Here is a 13,775-nt window from a genome sequence, read left to right on the forward strand (position 1 = left end):
CTAGCCTCTAGCCAATTTTTGTAGACTGAAAAAGGAATCTCTGTGCTTTGCAAGCCAAGATCTGGAGTAGCGCTTTCCTTTATGAAGGGAGAGCCTGACAGAAGGTAGCTTTCTCGCAACTGCTTTCCAAATCATGTGCACAACATCATCAGGCTGAGCTGGATACTGATACTTAAAATGGTGGCTGACTTCCTTCAACTTTTGCCACATGCGGGTCCATTCTTCCATTTTAACACTATTAAGCAATCTTATCAAAAACCCTTTTTTGACAACATCAGTAGATTGTACAAAAATGCAAAATTCTGTATAATCAAGGACATCCTCATAAGGAAGCTCAATCTCATCGCTAATGATAACAGGAACGCAATGGCTAGCAATAGCATCAAAGAGCCGATTTGAAGAGGGTGTATCGCCTGCAATGTTTAGGCAAAACTTTGAAGACCGCATGCCTTCAGTTGCTTTTCTTATTCCATCCCTCTGTGTATTTCCAGAAGTAAAATGTACTTCCTTTTCATCCTTCAGAAGAGCATAGAGCTTTTGTCTAATATATCCACCCTAATAATTATAAACCAAGTCAGCAATGGACATTGAAGGTAAATTCAACGTGTTCGCTTTTGAAACAAAATAAATATGGAATCAAATTCATGGGCTTGTGGTGCCTCAAGAAGGGATTCCTACCAACAAAAGAATACAAAGAAAACCAACATGCTGCATGCAATCACACTTTAAAGAGGCCAAAATAATGGTGGAAATAATTGCATTTGGATTCAAGAACTCACATGCTTCCTGTAAATAGCACCTTGAAAGAAAAGGAGAATGCTTTGGCTTTCAAATGATGAAGAATCCTTTGCAAGGGAAGGAACAACATGCTTGTAAGGAGCCACAACATCCTTCTCTACATTGCCTACCAATTGTGAATATCGTCCAAAGTCAGCTACAATGAACATTGCAGACCGAAGCTGCTCCCTTGCTATTACCATGCTATTTGGATGATGCATAACTATTACATGATTCTTCCCCCCTGATCTCCTCCAGGCCTCCTGACCCATCAAAAAATGCACCAATTTCTCCTGCAAAAGTTCATTTTTACTCTTATGCCCACGGGTCTCAACTTTTGAATGCATGTTATAACTCAATGAAGAAAAAAAGGGCACAAAGAAAACATCAGCCTCTTTGGAATTTCCAACTCTCCGGGCACTGCAAGGAGAGTTTCTGCCTGGTATGTTCGAAGACAGTAGATCCAACGTAAGCCAGTATTCTGGACTGTGCTGCAAATTGAGTCCGCCCGGATATCGAGGGATTTCAGTGAGATTTGTCGGCCATACACTCTTTTCTGGCTTCCAATCTAACATACCAAAATGGAATTCAGGTGGCATATTATACATAAAAACCTTCAACACCGCGTCTTTCGAGTTGCCCTGTTTTTTATTTGGCTCTGAACCGGTGGGAGTTCCGTTCTTATCGCAGGTCCCTGATTTTGGAGTTTTATTTTTGGCCCATGAACTCTGCAATACCCGCCCTCCAAAAGAACCATGACGCCAACTTCCCGGGTTCGAACAGTGGCGCGGGATCCGGCTCCTTGTAATCCTTTTCCCTCATTTGTGCCGCAGTCCCCAGCGGCTGCCTCTCGGAATACTTGTTCGCGCCGAGCTTAACGTTTTCTTTTTTTCCTTCGATTTCAACACAAAGAACCAGAGGATTCTGAGACTGTCTGAACTCAGTCGAAACAAGCAGCTCCCCGGAACAATACACCGCGGGCTCGTCCCCGATCGGAGTAGCCTGTCAGGGGATGTCAGGCCCCAATCCGATTTTTTGTCAGGCCGTGGCAGGAATGTCAGAATTGCCTGGGAGGGTGGCGGAGAAGCGGAGAAGGAGGGTGGCGGAGCTCAGGAGGGTGGCGGAGGGCGGAGACATTCCTGGTGGCCGGAGCCGGACGATTTTCCGGCCGGTGCCGGAAAACGGGCCATTCTACCGCCTAGGTAGACTACTCCATTTGAAATAGATATCGGTGTAATAATCCTCCTCGATCCCCATTATAATTATAGGACGCCAGCTATCATTGGCAATTGGCAATTAAACGATACAAATCTCGCAGTAGTATGTTATGAAAATAATTAATTATCCAAATCTCGCATTAGTATGTCATGAATAATTAATTATCTAAATCTCACATTAATCATTTTATCTTTGGAAATCACTTTTTGTATGTATAATACGACAAAGATGGCTTGTTAATATGTAAGAGCTGCTAAAAGTTGATTTGCTAATATGTAAGAGCTATTAAATCTTTTATTGTATCGAGAGGTGCTTTACGACTCACTTTATGAGGGAGATGTTATCACGTAATATAAGGTTACATTAAAACAAAAAAAATAATATATATATATATATATATATGTGTGTGTGTGTGTGTGTGTGTGTGTGTGTGTGTGTGTGTGTGTGTCAGTGAACATATATTGTATATGTTGAAGATATCTGTCATGCTACTTTAAAATTAAAACAAAAATATGAGAGAGATATTGCCACATAACATAAAGTTACATTAGGGAAAATATTAGCAGTAAGTATGTCGACTAAGAAGCATTACTAATGAGTAGTGGGGGGCAAATGGGAGCTGGAGCGGCGTTCATGGCAGCTAGGGTTTAGGACTAATCTGCAACGTCAGGCCGCAGGGTTTGCAGTAAACCCTGCCAACTCTTACAGCTACAAGACAAACTACTAACGGACAAAGGAGGTGAGCGAATCATGGGTAAACCTCAGGGGGAGGGCGCAGAGCCTCCCCCAAATGACAATGAACAGGTTCCAATGCAGGAGGAAGCCTGCAAACAAACAATCCACGAGGAAATAGAAGAAGGACAGGATTCTCAAGGAGATAAAAACACAGTTAACGAGGTCATCAAAGCAACCTCCACCACATGCAAGCCAGTTGCAGCCACGAGACCAAAGATCGAGCTACCTAGCTATAGGATCAACACACAAATCCAATATATGAAGGATCATGCCCTAGTAGGGAAGTTTATTGGCTTTTGGCCCACAGAAAAAGTGTTGCAGGGATGGATTGCAGCCAAATGGAAGCCGAAAGGTCACATTACCCTGCAGTTAGGACCCAAGGGATTCTTCACAACGATTTTCAACTGTCTGGAGGATAGAAATAGAATCATTGATGGAGGGCCATATTTCTTTAACACCATTGGCCTGTACCTCAGAGATTGGGTTGAGAGATTTAACCCGGATAAAGAGGATCTCAGTTGGGCTCCGGTCTGGATCCGCCTCTACTCCCTCCCTTTGGAGTATTGGGATGAGGCATCATTACAAGATATTGGCAATGGTCTTAGCGAGTTCGTCAAAGTTGCAGAGGAAACTAAGCTTAGAAGATACACCTCATATGCACGTATATGTGTTTATATGCACCTCAACAATGCCCTGCCGGAGTAAGTCTCTTTCATGATGATTTTGAATGGATCCAATCTATCGACTATGAACATGTTCCATTCTGCTGTAGGAAATGTCACGCCCTTGGTCATCTATTTCAAGATTTCCCATCTAACCTGAAAACCTCAGCCCCTCCTCCTTCTGGAAAATTAAATGTTGATGGATTCACCAAAGTCTCCCATCGCAGAAAGAATCTCAGAAAATCTAGATCTCATCCCAAGACCACTGCTGATAACCCCCCCAAACTGAGTACCAGGAACAACTTTGAGTCCCTGGCTTAGCCAGATCTAAACAATCTTGAAACCCCAGCTCCCCCTAAGGAGCAGCCCAAGTCAAAAGCTCACTCAGCCTCCACCAGCACAGTGATTCCTCAAAAATCAAAGCAAACCGTTGACCTTAGTTCTCCATCTCCCAGCGATTTTCCAGCCTGGCTCACTCAAAGTATGGAGGTAGATAATGAGCAGACTGCTCTGAAGGATACAAAAGGAAATACAGAAGAAAGGAATGAAACCTAGAATATGGAAGAGGAACTAGAAAGCATAGATATAGGAGACCTGGATATTCTAGGCTTAGAGCAAGCCTGTAAAACAAAAAGTTATGACAAAATTCCAGAAAGACAGTTGGACAATCTAGAAATAATTTTATCAAGAGCACAGAGACAACAAACCCTTGCAATATAGCCTGGAAACCAATGGGATGGAAAGATCCTCAACAAATACAACAAGAAAAGATGAAGGAAAATAGATCTTCAACTAACCATTTGCATCAGGGAAATGCTAGTGGAATTTGGAAGATACTCCAAGCTCACGAAGTACTATACTACCCTCCCTAATATCTCATCATGAAGCTCATCTCATGGAACATTAGAGGGCTTAACAGCCCTGGGAAGTACAGATCGATAAAAAGCATGGTTCAGCAAGAAAAACCAAGCATTTTCTTCATACAAGAAACCAAGTGTAACTCAGCAACTCTAGAAAAAACCATGGCCAAAGCTTGGCCAGGTTGTACTGCAATTGTAGTAGATGCTTTAGGGGCATCAGGAGGTCTTGCAATCATCTGGAACGCACAGACAATCACGCTCTCCAACTTACAAGCGAACAAGCACTTCATTCAGGCTTCGTTCCATATAACAGGGACAAATATCCATGGGCATTTAACAAATGTTTACTTTCCCCAGGAAGCTACTCAAAAGATAGACATATTGAATACTCTATCAATAATCAACATTGAAAGGACCCACCCACTCTGGATCACCAGGGGGGGGGACTTCAACATGATTACCAAATTGGAGGAAAAAAGGGGAGGCAGAAGCAGACTAGATAAAGAAAGTTGTCATCTAAAGGACTTCATCCAGAATAACTGGCTCATTGATCTACCCTTCAATAATGGAGTTTTTACCTGGAACAATAAAAGAGCAGAGCCTCATCAAATAGCCTCACAATTAGATCGATTCCTTCTCTCTGATAATGCTATCCATTTAGGCGGAGACCTCTCAGCCTCAATTTTGCCCCTCACAGGTTCTGATCATTGGCCAATCGCACTCCAATGGACCAGACCAGGAAACACTGCACGTCGGCCCTTTCGCTTTGAAGCCTTTTGGCTGTCACATCCAGATTTCAACAACTTCATCAACATGATCTGGAAAAGCTTCAAGCCTTTGGAGGGATCAAAAATGTTCCAATTCCACCAAAAGCTAAAAAGTCTCAAATTTCATATCAAACAATGGAACCAGTCTACCTTTGGGAATATAATCCAGGCACAAACAGCACTAAATAAAGCAATGACAGAACTGCAATAGAAAATCATCATAGAAGGGTGAACAGAGCAGCTTTCGGAGCAGGAAACACACCTACAATCTCAAATCTTGGAAAGAGACAAGCAAGAAGAAGTTCTTTGGAGGCAAAAATCACAGGTCAGGTGGCTAAAGGAAGGTGAAAAGAATAAAAAGTTCTTTCACCGCTCTACGATCCAAAGGAGAATGACCAACACCATTACCCATATACAGAACAGTCAAGGAGAAAAAGTTGAGGACCATGCAGCCATAGAACAAGAACTTCTGACATACTTCAAACAGGTTCATCATGAGACTCAAACAGATAGGATGGAGGCCATTGATAAAATAATCCAATCCATTCCAAAGATCATCACTGAGGAACATAATCAGTTGCTCCTCCAGCCGATTACTTTACAGGAGGTGGAAAAAGCAGTCCAACAGCTAAAAGAAGGAAAGGCGCCAGGTCCTGACGGGTTTACCTCTAACTTCTTTCACAATTTCTGGGAGATGATCAAATTGGAGGTCTGGCAGGTCGTGGAAGAATCTAGAGCCAACAGATGGATGCTCCCATCCATGAATGCCACTTTCATTACCCTCATTCCTAAAGAAGTGCAGTCTAGAACCCCTGACAAATTCAGGCCTATAGCACTGTGCAATGTCATTTACAAAATAGTCTCCAAAGTCATTGCTTCAAGGCTTAAACCATTGCTCCCTTTACTTATCTCCCCAGAGCAATCAGGGTATGTGGAGGGCAGGAAAATCATGGATGGCATTATCCTAATGCATGAAATCATCCACTCTTTGAAGCAGCATAAAAAAGCAGGTATGCTACTTAAGATAGATCTATCAAAAGCATTTGATAGTCTAAGCTGGAGTTATATTCAAAAAATGCTAAATGCCTTTGGTTTTTCCCCTCCATGGGTTAGATGGGTTATGAGTCTCATTTCATCCACCTTCTTCTCCATCCTAATCAATGGAATTCCTTCCTCCCCCTTTCATCCTTCTAGAGGTATTCGTCAAGGAGATCCCTTATCTCCCTTTTTGTTTGTTATCATGGCGGAAGGTCTAGGTAGATGCATCAAAGATGCACTTCACTCATAGCAACTACGAGGCCTCTCCTTTCCCAACTCCCCTCCCTTCACCCATCAGCAATTTGTAGACGATAACATGCTTTATGCGCACCCTTCAGTCCAAGAAGCTCGCAAGTTAAAATCTCTGTTAAACCTTTTTTCAGCTGCCTCTGGAGCTTCTATAAACCAAGCCAAATCTCAAATTTTCTTCTTTCATACCCCTGCAGTTACCCAAGCCTCCATTGCTCGAATTCTGGGTTTCCCGATAGCCGCTCTTCCATCCAACTACCTAGGAGCTCCCCTTACTGATGTCGCCCTGAAACACTCCTCATGGAATTTGCTCCTTGAAAAATTAGAGGCGCGTCTCTCTTCCTGGACTCACAGATCCCTCAACTTGCCAAGTCGCCTCGTCTTAATCAAATCTATTCTTCAATCTATGCCGTTGTATCTTTTCTCAATCTTAGCAGCACCTAAATGGGTTCTCAAAGAAATAAAAAAGCTCCAACAATCCTTTCTTTGGGGTAACTCAGGTCAGAAACGCAAATGGGCTCTGGTTAAATGGGAAAAAGTTTGTCTTCCTAAGCACTTAGGAGGGACTGGGCTCCGTGATCCTCATCATAGCAATGCTGTTATGGGAGCACGTATCTGGTGGAACTGGCTCACTGCACCCCACACTCCTTGGGCCACTCTATGGACAGCCAAATATGCCAATAACAGACCTGCTGAGGATCTTATCTGACTCACTGATATAGGACCGGGTTCATTAGTCTGGAATGCAGCAAAGCAACATAAAAATCTAATTCAGTAGCATAGCTTCTGGGAGGTCAGGGATGGTACTATTGCAAGATTCTGGGAGGACTCCTGGCAGCAACAACATAGATTAAAAGATTTGATTAATCCTCACCAAATTCCCAATTGGGAAGCTCACAGGTTTGATAAGATCAATCAATATTGGAAGCCCACCCTATCGCATGGCTTCAGGCAATGGGTCAATCCTGATCACATTATCCGGAATGGCCTGGAGTCAGATCAGCTGATCCTTGGAACGGAACTCTCCAATCGGAAAATCAGATATTCAGAAAAGAAGGATGTACTTAGATGGGGATATGAAGACAGGGGAATGTTCACAACACATGAAGCCTACAACATAATCATAAAAGAATCTGCATTCAAAGATCCACTGTGGACAGCTATCTGGGCTCCCAACTTATGGCCGAAGGTGTCCACTTTCCTCTGGCTGCTTTGTCAGAACAAAATCCTCACCTGGGATAATCTACGGAAGAGAAACTTTCATGGACCTTCCATCTGCCCCAATTGCAATCAGGAAGAAGAAACCACTTTGCATCTCATGAACACATGCCCTCTGGCTCATAAGCTCTGGGAAAAAGTCAGTTTTAGATGTCAAAGGGATAGCAGAATCAAGGAAGACATCCCTACCACTATTTGCAATTGGGTAAGAAATCCTTATAAGAGCAAGATTCTTAACTCCTTATGGAAGCTTATCCCCGGCCTGCTTATGTGGACTATATGGAAGGAGAGAAACAAATGCATCTTCAAGAATCAGTCAACGCCTATGGACATCATCTGGAACAATGTCTATCAAAACCTCAAGGAAACTCTTCTACTCCAATCTTGGCATGACGACGACCTTCCCTCACTGCCACAGGAAAAGACTATTTGGGACAACTGGAATCTACATTGGAATCAAGAATTGAAAATTTTAGCCAAAACTATAGCAAAAAGTCCAATCTCAGACAAATGGATCCCTCCTCCTCAGAATGTGTTCCAACTGAATTTTGACAGAGCCTCAAAAGGCAATCCAGGTAAAGCCGAGTTTGGAGGAATTTTCAGAGATCATAAAGGGGCCATCCTTCTAACTTTTCTAGGCTCGAAAGGATGGGACTCTAATAACTCAGCAGAGCTTGAAGGGTTATGGCAAGGACTCCTTTTAGCTCAATCACATGATTTTTTACCTCTCATCATTGAAGGTGACTCTCAAATACTAATAAATATGGTGAACAAAATTATGCAGGGGACTCCCTCAAACAAAATTGGCAACAGTTGGAGACTAGCCGAAAGACTGGAACTTGTTGAAGATTGGCTCAGAGCAGTTAATTTCAAACATATTCACTGAGAAGGCAATAAGGTGGCTGACCTTCTTGCCAACATAGGGGTGGAGAGTAACACTACTCTAAAAGCTAATGAATTATCTTCTATCGCAATTGCTGCACAGATGAAGGAATTCAATGAAATAGTTGAGAAGGAGATGACTACAAAGGCACTCCTAGTCGCAGTAATTGCAGGGATACTGGTAAGAACGTGATGGATGAATCCCTCTTCACCTTGCATGGCCTGTTCGGTGGCATTCAACATGGTGGTTCGAGTTTTGAAAGGCCTGCCATGCAAGCTACGATGGCAATGGTGATTGGCAATTAAATGAGGATCGTCGATCACGCACACAGATCAACGGCCCAAACCACATCGACAGATCGCAGAATGGGGAGACCAAAGTGCAAGGCCTTTACATATAGCAATATGCGATTGCGATCAGATCGCATCGCAATATCGCATCGGCGGAAACCAAGGGGCGGAGCCTTTACACCTTTATATGTGCGATGCGATGATGCAGGTTGCGATGGCTATGGTGATCGACGATTAAACAAGGACCGTCGATCGCGCACATGGATCGATGGCCCAAACCACATCGGCGGATCACAGAATGGGGAGCCCAAAGGGCATGGCCTTTACATACAGCAATATGCGATTGCGATCAGATCGCATCGCAATATCGCATCGGCGGTAACCAAGGGGCAGAGCCTTTACACCTTCATATGTGCGATGCGATGATGCGGACCCAACGGTATTCTAAATATTATTTGATAATATTTGAGGTCCGCAGAAATTCCAGTTTCAATGTATTTCGATATATAATGAAATAACGAAGGTGGGGGAGAGACTCACGGAGGTGGGGGAGAGCCACACGACAGCGCTTCCAGGGATGTGGTGGATGACATGGCGGATGAGTGGGCTTGCCCAATCATCGAGGAGCCCATTCTGGCTGACCTCAACTAAGGTGATGTGGCTTCCAGGCAGTGGATGTGGCTGACGGAGTATAGGCAGGGGCTGCCTGATGATAGTTCAAGGCCGGCTGTGGCTGCCCAGGTGTTCATTATCTGGTCTTTTTGGTTTTTGCTAGTGTTGCATGGGTTCTGGGTTCCTATCTGGACTATTCATCAAGGAACCATCTTACTGTTTCTTTTGTGGGGTCTGGACTTGAGAAGTGATACCATTTTTGAGGTTTCTGCTCTCACTAGACTGGTTTCCCCAATGTTGGGGCAGTCCAGTTTTTGTTGATACTCTACGATACCTTGGTCGAGGCCTTGTCCTCTTTGTATCTTTCTGTACATATTAATAGATTACTTAGAAAAAAAAAACATAAAGTTACATTAAACCAACAAAAATATTATATATATATATATATATATATATATATATATATATATATATATATATATATATATATATATATATATCAGCTAACATATATTGTATATATTGAAGATTTGTGTAACATTACTATATATGTGTCGGCTAATTGTGTCGAGAGGCGCTCTACAACCTAGTATATGAGCGAAATGTTGTCACGTTATGTAACGTTACATTAAAAAATATTCAAAAAATATGAGGGTGATATTTGGACCATTGGGGTGTGGCGAGGTTCGCAGCCCCCCACCCCAAACTTTTAAAATTTATTTTATTTTTATACACATGGCTAAAAAATTTCCACGTGCTCTTAAGGGATATAAGAAAAATTAAAGAGGCGACAAATTCATCCATTTTGACTGTCGTTTTCCGTGTGCCATGACTCTACCAAATTGTTGCCTCGTCAGTCACTGTCACCTGGCCAAGTTTGACTAGAACTTTGACCAGCTATAACGTGAACATAAGAACTCAGATTTGAGTGTCGTTTGCACCATTGGAATCAAGGTGACGAGCACTACGATCTGGTCTTGGTTTCACTTCCATATGAGGATTTTATTTTTCACATTTTTAAGGTCACTTCTTTTTTTAGATCCACCCGAATCATTCCTCCCCACTAATGAGCTTTTTGTCCTCCAGAAGCATGCACACTGCCTATCCTTGTCAATCCACACTTTCAAGATCTACATTCCATGCAAATATGGTACATTCCTTGGAAGCACATACAAATCCACACGACTCAAAAACCCCATACTTGCCAAGAGTTTATAACACAAATTGTTTTGTCAAGTTTACATCATAATAGAAACCAATATCCCAGCTATAAAGAAAAGGCTAAAAACATCATCGTTGCATTAATAAGCGATGGAAAACACATAATCACTTTTACAGTTATTCACAACACATGATTTACAAGATGTGGTCATGAAAAACTACTATTTTTAGTAAAACCATCTCTTACTCAATAAAGTGGACCACCACGAATGTGGTGGATTTGTTTGTTGAACATCTTCGCCAACTTGCTTCTTTACGGTGCTTTTTGGGCATGGAGTATCTGATATGTGGCTCTCTAGTGTCCAACTTCGTTGCAATGACTACAATAATTCTTTCTCCTCCAAATTTTCTGGATTGTCTTATAACGCTTATTCCTGGTGCGCCTTTAATGAGTGCCCGTGGAACCCTCACTAGCACTGGAATGTGATTAAGTGCCCTCATCATCTATCGTTGTTTGGTCATTGGTTGTCTTGGAGCATTCCCCAACCTCTTTTTTGACACATCCAAGTCTCGCATAACAAGGCAATTCCTCCACTTTGATGGGATTCACAATGCCTTGGCCATTAATGTTGAGGCCCTTTCCTTGATACTTCATTTTCTTCAACAATTTTGATCCAACTCCTATAGTATGTTTCTTAAAATAACTAAAATCATCATCATAAAAAGTACATAAAATTGAAGAATCATTTTTTACCTCAGGCTTGTTATGTTGAAACCTTTCCAAGGCCTCCTCCTTGGCTTATAACTGATGTTGCAACCTTTGTTTCTCCTTCTCTAATTCTTGAAAGAGTCTCCTTAGTTCAACATTCTCCGCCTCAATGCTTTGTTTGATTTCTTCGAGTTCTTAGAGCCATGCTGCATTTGGGGCCCTTTACATTTTTGGCACAACATCTGCTGAAATATTTGTCTCATCGCTTGAATCAAAACCTAAGTCAATGGGTCCATCTGTTGCAATCCCAAGAGCTGCAATCTTCATTTCGCCACCTAATTCTGATCCCAGGTCAATTGGTCCACCGCCTGAAATCTCGCAGTTGTGATCTTCTCATCACCCTCTGATTTAGATTCTTGGTCTTATTGCATGGTTGAAACTATCTTCTACTTCTATTTTATGTCATTCTTCTTAGGTCTCAATTCTGGATGCAATTTCCAGCAATTCTCCTAACCACTCCCTTCTTTTTCGTAATGAGTACAAGAGAGCCTTTCTTCTCTTATTTTAGTTGATGCTACCCTCTTCGGGTAGTCATCTTGCTCATGCTTCTCCCTACTTTCAAGATGTACAACCTTCACACTAACTTCATTAAGAGACTTAGGTTCAAATAATAACAATGAATGACACAAATAACTATGCAAAGAGCCAATATATTTCATCAACATCTTAGAAGTATCTAGTGGAACATTCAATGCTAATGATTGTTTTCTAAACTCCTTTGTAAAATTATGAATAGTCTTACCTTTGATTTTTTTCAAATGTTTCCATTCCATCATGGCCTTCTATCTGTAACCCAATGGATAAAATTGTCCTCTTAAAAAATAAATGAACTCAGACCAAGATGAAAGAGGATTATGACTACTCTTACCACCTTATTGTAGTTTTCCTTCCCACCAGACGAGAGTGACAGCACTCAACCGAAGGGATGCTAGCTAGATCTTGGCTTCATGCTCTTTGATTTGTTGTATACGATAATACACTTTAACCTGTCTTATTAAGTTATTTATCCTTTCTGTATTAGATTCTCCATTAAATACAAGTAAATTAAATTTGACATCTAGTTTGAAAAAGGGCTTTTTAGATGCATTCCTCTGATTCTTGTTAGAATGATGAGAAGAGGAAGAAGAAACACTTTTACTGGAGGACAAAGAGGGAGGAGCTTATTGTCCTCCACCTTCATGATTTACCGAGGCATGATCATATGGTTCCTTCTTCTCAAGCTTGATTGTCTTCTTATATTCTATAAACAACTTGTCAACTTTCTTTGCCATGGTGAAGAAGATCTTGCGATAATTTTGCTCTTCCTCTAATCGAGCTTCCTCATCTGCCATGTTTCATCTTTGTGGTGCATGCCCTGCTTCGGGATCAAAGGATTTAATTTTTTCGTCACCTCTTTGGAGCTTTTTCCTGGTTAACATTCACTCATGCAACTCGCATCAAGAATACCTTCTCTGATACCAAACTTGATCCATATCTTTTAACTTCAAAGATGCATACATAATTGCATATAAAAGAGCATATTAACCAAGTAACTTAACACATGAAAAAGAAGCGGAAATCATAAAGCAACCATGAGATCAAAGGCACACAAATGAGTTGATAATAGAGTTCACCCAATGTGGGCTACACCTTCAGGCCTTGCTCAAAGTGGGGAGACCTTCTTTCATTAAGTGGCAGCAAAGAAATCAATGGGAAACAACTTTACAAAAATGACTCTTATACCACCAATTCTGATGATGGCTTAAAACTAGAGACCTCGGCTGGAGAAACAGACAACAAAGATGGATTCCTAGTGCGAAAATGTTCAAAACCAACTATAAACTTGTCAAATTCTGACACTAGCACCTCTGACCCTCTAAGGGAATATTTTCAGCATATGGGCAGATCCCTCGCGCATGGTTCCGCCCTACTAGCCGCTCAAGGTTCCGCTGCGTCCGCCCTCATCCGGTCTAGTCCGAATGGCAGAGTGAGAAGGTTTAAGTAAATATGGGCAGCAAAGCCACCAACATCCGGGTCATTGGCCCGTTGGTTGGAAGCGCTATGTTAAAGCAGTTAGGTTCCAAAGGTCTCAAGGTCCAATCCCTCCGGGACCTAGTCATTCCGAGAGGCGCTCTACAACCCAGTATATGAGGGATATGTTGTCACGTAACATAATTTTACATTAAAACATATATATATATATATATATATATATATATATATATATATATATATATATATATATATAGATATATATATATATATATATATATATATATATATATATATATATATATATATATATATATATATATATAGATAGATAGATATCTGTGTGTGTGTGTGTCAACGAACATATAATGTATATGTTGAAGATATGTGTAACATTACTTTAAAATAAAAAACTAATTAAAAAAAAATTATTTAAAAAAAAAAAATTCGGCTAATATTAACAAACTCAATTTTGAAAACGATATATATACAATTTAAAAAGAGATCAATTAGCTTATTCATGGAATAACAAAGAAAATTAGGTAAAGGAAGTAGATGATTCAAT

At 41.2% G+C, this 13,775-nt stretch overlaps 1 protein-coding gene across 1 annotated transcript; it reads right to left on the reverse strand.

Annotated features, from left to right (window-relative positions):
* On the reverse strand, nucleotides 1-1,599 carry LOC149197736 (putative arabinosyltransferase ARAD1). Its single transcript, XM_089408782.1, has 3 exons — nucleotides 1,515-1,599; nucleotides 780-1,471; nucleotides 1-555 (listed from the first exon to the last, which is right to left on the reverse strand). Exons 1-3 carry the CDS (start codon nucleotides 1,597-1,599, stop codon nucleotides 1-3), a joined length of 1,332 nt encoding a protein of 443 aa, XP_089264908.1.
* Nucleotides 1,600-13,775: the final 12,176 nt, after the last annotated feature.

This window comes from Pinus tabuliformis, chromosome 2_2, assembly GCF_031772625.1.
Source record: "Pinus tabuliformis cultivar Carrire ecotype Pingquan chromosome 2_2, CPIR1, whole genome shotgun sequence".
Lineage (NCBI taxonomy): Eukaryota > Viridiplantae > Streptophyta > Pinopsida > Pinales > Pinaceae > Pinus > Pinus tabuliformis.

Excerpts from the sequence above, each read along its gene's own strand:
- LOC149197736 (XM_089408782.1), bottom strand. The coding sequence starts at position 1,599 with ATGAGGGAAAAGGATTACAAGGAGCCGGATCCCGCGCCACTGTTCGAA. Across the intron at positions 1,472-1,514 it reads ATGGTTCTTTTGGAGGGCGG|GGACCTGCGATAAGAACGGA; the intron begins GTATTGCAGAGT and ends CTCCAAAATCAG. Across the intron at positions 556-779 it reads GTGCTATTTACAGGAAGCAT|GGTGGATATATTAGACAAAA; the intron begins GTGAGTTCTTGA and ends TATAATTATTAG.